This window comes from Protomyctophum parallelum, assembly GCF_964188405.1.
Source record: "Protomyctophum parallelum genome assembly, chromosome: 17".
NCBI classification, from domain to species: domain Eukaryota; kingdom Metazoa; phylum Chordata; class Actinopteri; order Myctophiformes; family Myctophidae; genus Protomyctophum; species Protomyctophum parallelum.
Window position 1 is genome coordinate 38,550,834 of NC_139719.1, and position 6,125 is coordinate 38,556,958.

Genomic DNA, 6,125 nt, shown 5'->3' on the forward strand with positions numbered 1-6,125 from the left:
ACTCTGAAAATGTCACCGGCGGCGCTGGTGTTTCAGTGGATTGTGCGAGTCGTAAACTCGTTAGTGTACCCGATGACATTCCCAGAGAGGTTGTGTCATTAACACTCCTTAAAAATGACATACATAAGATAAACAATACCGATTTTTACCATCTGTCAAATCTCAGAGATTTGGACCTCAGCTCTAATTCGTTAACTCATGTAGATGATGGAACTTTTGTTCATTTGGTGGAACTGGAAGTGCTTAATATGTTCGACAACAAACTAACAATGATGACAGACAATATGTTCCAGGGACTGTCTAACCTCTTGGTACTGAACTTGCATTATAACCACATCTCTACCATCAACCCTGCTGCCTTCCAGCTACTCCCCAGTTTGCAGACACTACGTCTGGACTTCAATCAAATTACAGATATTATCACCATCTTACAAATACCACACTTACAGGTGCTGTACATCACGACTGAGTTAGAGTCTTTTCAATTGAAGGATCTGCCATTAAACATCTCGTCTGAGCTCAGGGAGTTGAGCGTTGAATCAATGTCAATAAAAACGTTTAGCATCACAACAGCTGCATTTCCACATCTTGAGACCATAGACCTGACACGGTGTTGTAGTCGTTCTGGATGGGAGTGGGACATACCGGACAAGTTGTTTCTCAGGAATATAACTAAGGTGCATTTTTCAGCTTGTTATTATAACGAATGTTATATATCTTTTGACTCAATCAGAAAGTCTCTACAGAGCCTTGATTCACTACAGTACCTACAGCTGATGGACATGCATAAGTGGATAGACAGAGGTCTTCTAAATATTGCCTGCAAAATTCCCACACTGCGGACACTTAATTTAGGAAGTAGCAGTCATGGCACTAAGCACCCAAGCGAAATACTGTCACCTTGTATTCAGCTGACCAGCCTGGATCTCTCAGACACTTTCCTAAATGAACTGCCCACAGGATCACTAACACACATGGAGCAACTGCGTCATCTGAACCTTTTGAGCAACTCACTTTCCAAAGTGCCAGATGATGTTAAGAATCTCTCCATGCTTCAAATCCTACACCTGAATGATAATGATATTAGTCATTTAAGCTGCTCAGACTTCTTACATACAACCAGACTCACACACCTTCATCTAGATAATAACCAAATTAATGAACTCCAACAGTGTGTGTTTCAAAATCTCAATGAGTTAAAGGTTCTGACTGTGAATCACAATTCCATTTGGACATTTGGCGACACCTTCAAGACTGGTCTACAGAAACTAGAATTTCTGGATTTAAATCAGAATGTCCTAATTATCCATGAGGGGGGATTTACAAGTCTGAAATCACTCAAGCACTTAGGCATAGAACTGCAGTCTTATTTGTGGCGCCGCAGCTATTTGGAAGGACTAGAAGTACTTCAAAACCTTAGCCTAACTTTTATTCGAATTGAAATGAATGATGACATTGAAATGTCATCATCACCTCCCCACGAGTTTGTATTACTGAAGAACCTGAAGAGCTTTACGTTACAGTCTATTCCACAACCCTCGAGTTCATTAAGATGTCCATTAATGGCTTATATGCTCAAGGATATGATACATTTGGAACACATAACAGCTGAGAATTGTCATCCACCCAACCCAAAATTTCAAACATTCGGCTACTTGCCACAGCTGAAGACTCTTGCCGTAAGGAGCAGTAATCTGACGTCCCTGGATTTCCTGGTACAAGCCAACCTGACTCAGCTTACATGGCTGGATGTGAGCCGAAATGAGTTGACAGTGATAAATGTCTCTGTGTTCAGCTTTCTACCCGCTCTCAGATATGTTAACATGGTTGGCAACCCTTTCACCTGCGACTGCTCTAATTCTGACTTCCAGCAGTGGATGCTGAACAACAACCGAACACAGTTAGTTGATGTTAACAGCTACACTTGTGGCTATCCTCTGGCTAAAAAGGGCACCAGGTTTATGGACTTTGACTACCATTCTTGTTGGATGGACGTTGGCTTCATCTGCTACATTTCCTCCACTTGTGTGATCGTGCTAACTCTGCTCACATCCTTCACCTACCACTTCCTGAGTTTGCATCTTCTCTACGGATACTACCTCTTTCTGGCCTTCCTTTATGATGCCAAGGAAAGAAAGAGGGGGTCTCCTCAGCGCTACGATGCCTTCATCTCCTACAACGTTCACGATGAGCTCTGGGTTTACAGAGAAATGCTTCCAGTGCTGGAGGGAGAGCAGGGCTGGAGACTCTGTCTGCACCACCGAGACTTCCAACCAGGTACAAACCTCTCTCTGTATCTCACTGTCATTTATCTTAATGTCTGTCTCTATTGAAACGTATGTCTCTTTCTGTTGCTGACACTTGTAAACAGGAACTGACCTCTCTTATATAAGACATCTTAAGTTTGTCCTTGGACGATGTAAAAACGCTAATCCACGCCTTTGTTTTTTCTCGGCTTGAATACTGCAATGCACTCTTTTCAGGACTCCCTAAGAAAACGACTGACAGATTACAACTTGTCCAAAATGCAGCAGCTAGAGTTTTAACTAGAACTAAGATGAGAGAACATATTACTCCAGTTTTGGCATCACTGCACTGGCTTCCAGTTGTTTTTAGGATTGACTTTAAAATTCTGTTACTTGTCTATAAAGCTCTCAATGGTCTCGCACCTCCGTACCTCCGTGACTGCCTACCTAGATATGTCCCTAGCCGCCCCCTCAGGTCCTCCAATGCTGGCCTACTTGAAGTGCCTAAAAGAATGTGCACAAAAAAGTATGGTGAGGCAGCTTTTTGCTTCTATGGCCCAACAGCCTGGAATAAACTTCCATTCGAGCTCAGACACGCACCCTCTGTAGACATTTTTAAATCCCAACTCAAGAGTCACCTCTTCACCCTTGCTTTTTATTTTAATCTTTTTATGTGTTTTTATTTATTTTATGTTCTTATATTCGGTTTTGTTCTCTGCTATTGTTCTATCATTAAAACTACTTGTGTTTTATTGTATTTTATTTTTGTGTCCTGCCCTGTGAAGCACTTTGAGCTGCATTTATGTATGAAAAGTGCTATACAAATAAAGTTTATTATTATTATTATTATTAAGTTACCGGTATGTGAAATAATAGTTCAGAACCAAATAGGGCCTTTCAGGTAAACGACTAATGCATATTATTAAACATGGGAGCCATTGTAACTAAAAAGGTTTAGAATCAATTAGATTCTAATGTGGTTTCATGAATGTTTATTTGTATGGTTTGTTTGCAGGTACACCCATCATAGAGAACATCACGGGGGCCATCTATGGCAGCAGAAAGACCATCTGTGTGATCAGTCGCCATTACCTGGAGAGTGAATGGTGCTCTAGAGAGATCCAGATTGCCAGGTGGGGGAGATATATGTGACATTATGGGCTTCTTTCTTTCTTTCTTTCTTTCTTTCTTTCTTTCTTTCTTTCTTTCTTCTTCTAATCAGTCTGTCTGTCTGTCTGCCTGCCTGCCTGCCTGCCTGCCTGCCTGCCTGCCTGCCTGCCTGCCTGCAACTGAATATGGGACAAACAACACCAGCGGCACTTACAAAGACACACACGCAAGCGTGAACACGTAGAGACAGAGACAGAGACAGAGACACACACACACACACACACACACACACACACACACACACACACTGGTGTTGCGGTGGTCCAGTAAAGTGTCTCTCCTCTCCTGTGTGCAGCTACCGTCTGTTAGATGAACAGAAGGACGTGCTGATCCTGGTGTTTCTGGAGGACATTCCAGCCCACCAGTTGTCTCCCTACTATCACATGAGGAGGCTGGTGAAGAGAAACACCTACCTGAGCTGGTCCCAGGCTGGACAGCAGCACCCTGGACTGTTCTGGCAGAACCTACGCAGAGCTCTGGACACGCCTGATGATAGGCCTACTGACCCGATGGCTTTGAACGAATAATCTGCCATTTTTAGTTTGTTTTTGTTTTACTAGATCAGGCTCGGGTCTGACTCAGGCTTAGTGAAGCTCTCTCCCTTCATGGACGATGAAAGGAGTGCAGTCCAATGAGTGTGTTATGTTAGCAACTCGCGTCTCGTCTCTGAAGCCTGCTGAGTTAGGAGTGAGTATATGTTGGTATGGTGGATGTGAATGTGATTGTGATGCATGGCACTCACTACGCAACGCAAACATGCAGTACATGATGCTCACATCAGACTACAAGTAGGCTATTGCGTGTTATCCATTAAAGGGCCACTTCACCCCTTTTGCAACCAGATCCTATTTTATGATGTTTGGGAGACAAGAAACACTTTCCTGGGGTTTTTATGTGGGTGATTTGTGTTTTTAGATATTTCAGTATTTCAAGGTATCCATGGGCTCCATGTCATGGACACTGGACTCACTTCCTTTCTGGACTACAAGTCCCATAACGCTTTGGTGCACTGCTCCTCCTTGTGGATAGGGGGAGGGCTGTCTTACTGAGACAACATGTAGTCCAGGAAATAAGTGAGCCCAGTGTCCATGACATCATGCAGCCCATGGACACTTTGAAATACTATTATTAAACACATAGTACCCACATAAAGACCCCAGGAAAGTGTGTCTTGTCTCCCAAACATCATTAAAATAATATCTTGTTGCAAAAGGGAGTATGTTTTACTTAATTGCTAAGCAGTCAGATCACCTGAACAGTAATTAATCTGTTGAAAGACAGACATAACTAAGCCTTGAGCACAAAATGATGTATTCATAGGCTAATTATCATAATGCCGGTGTTATCATGGTCCCATGGGATCAATGTTCTGATTGACCAGATCGCTTAAATTATTCTTATTCTAATCATTATCTTTTCCCTGATATGAATGTATTATTTTTTACATAATTATATAGAAGCGTAGGCCTATATGCCTGTGCCATCTATGTTGACAATCCATTTTCGATTGTGTTACAGATAATCAAGTTTTTTGTTTTGTTCTCAAACTTTTCTTTATACTATGCAATCATGTTATCTGTAAATAATATGTATTGCATTCAAATATTTTTTTTATTTTCTTGTTTTATGTTTTGTTGTATAAGCACTCTGGCCTTCTTGCCTCCTCCATTGTTTATATGTTCTACTATATCTTCCTATATCCCTTTTGTACTGTTTTTATACTGTGCTAAATAAAATAAAATCAATATGGTGGAATGAGCAGCAGTACATTATCTGTGTATATAATATATGTATGGTTTTGGGGGCAGCAAACCTGCAATGCACATGAAGCTTGTTCTATCACTTGCAGTGGAATTAGTCTGTGGCTGTGCACTCAAAGCAGTCGTTTTAGACAATGTAGAACCGTTTTTATCTACAAGCTTATACATTTTACTTACTTGTAATTAATTATATAATATTCACCTTGCTAAAAATATTGTGAATTTGCTGTATATTTTTATTATGAATCAGTTTTTTAAATACATGCTGTTTTAATCAATGGGACTCCCACCCACCCATTGTGTTTGTCTCCAGATTTCTTTTAAGGGTTACTTAATTCAGTGCTTCTAAAAGAGACCCATAAGGGTCCTTGGGGGTACCAGGGTACCGCAGCAAAAATAGTTGATATAGCATAACAATCGTTCTTTAACTTTAACCATGCATATTTTTGGCTATTCAAAAATTGCAGATACACAAGCTCAGCTCAGCTCAAGCTCAGCCCGACTACCTTACATATAAAGGTAGTCAATAACAGTGGGCATAATGGTGGAGAAATAAGTGTTTTCGACCATTTGTAGATGTCTTCACTTTTGGTGAGTCGTCTTCACTTTCCGGGGTGAGTTCTCCGAGAGAACTCACCCCGGAAAGTGAAGACAACTCGCCAAAAGTGAAGACATCTCACCGGGGTGAGTCATCCGGTATTCAACTGATTAACAAAATACACACACTGCCCTTGTAGTTTATGTTTTAAGTATTGCATTATTTATTGTTTAAAATGTTTTGTGGACTCCCTTCTTTTTTACCATGACACACACACACACACACACACACACACACACACACACACACACACACACACACACACACACACACACACACACACACACTTTCCGTATCCGCTGTGTAGACAGACAACAGACCGGATCAGAGTCATAAAAACACTACTACGGC

At 41.3% G+C, this 6,125-nt stretch overlaps 1 protein-coding gene across 1 annotated transcript; it reads left to right on the forward strand.

Annotated features, from left to right (window-relative positions):
- The first annotated feature begins 632 nt into the window (after positions 1–632).
- On the forward strand, positions 633–4,263 carry LOC310874351 (toll-like receptor 4). The gene is made up of 3 exons (XM_083787124.1): positions 633–2,277; positions 3,262–3,379; positions 3,712–4,263. The coding sequence occupies exons 1-3, from the start codon at positions 777–779 to the stop codon at positions 3,941–3,943; spliced, it is 1,851 nt and encodes a 616-aa protein (XP_083643250.1). The 5' UTR covers positions 633–776; the 3' UTR covers positions 3,944–4,263.
- The last annotated feature ends 1,862 nt before the right edge of the window (positions 4,264–6,125 follow it).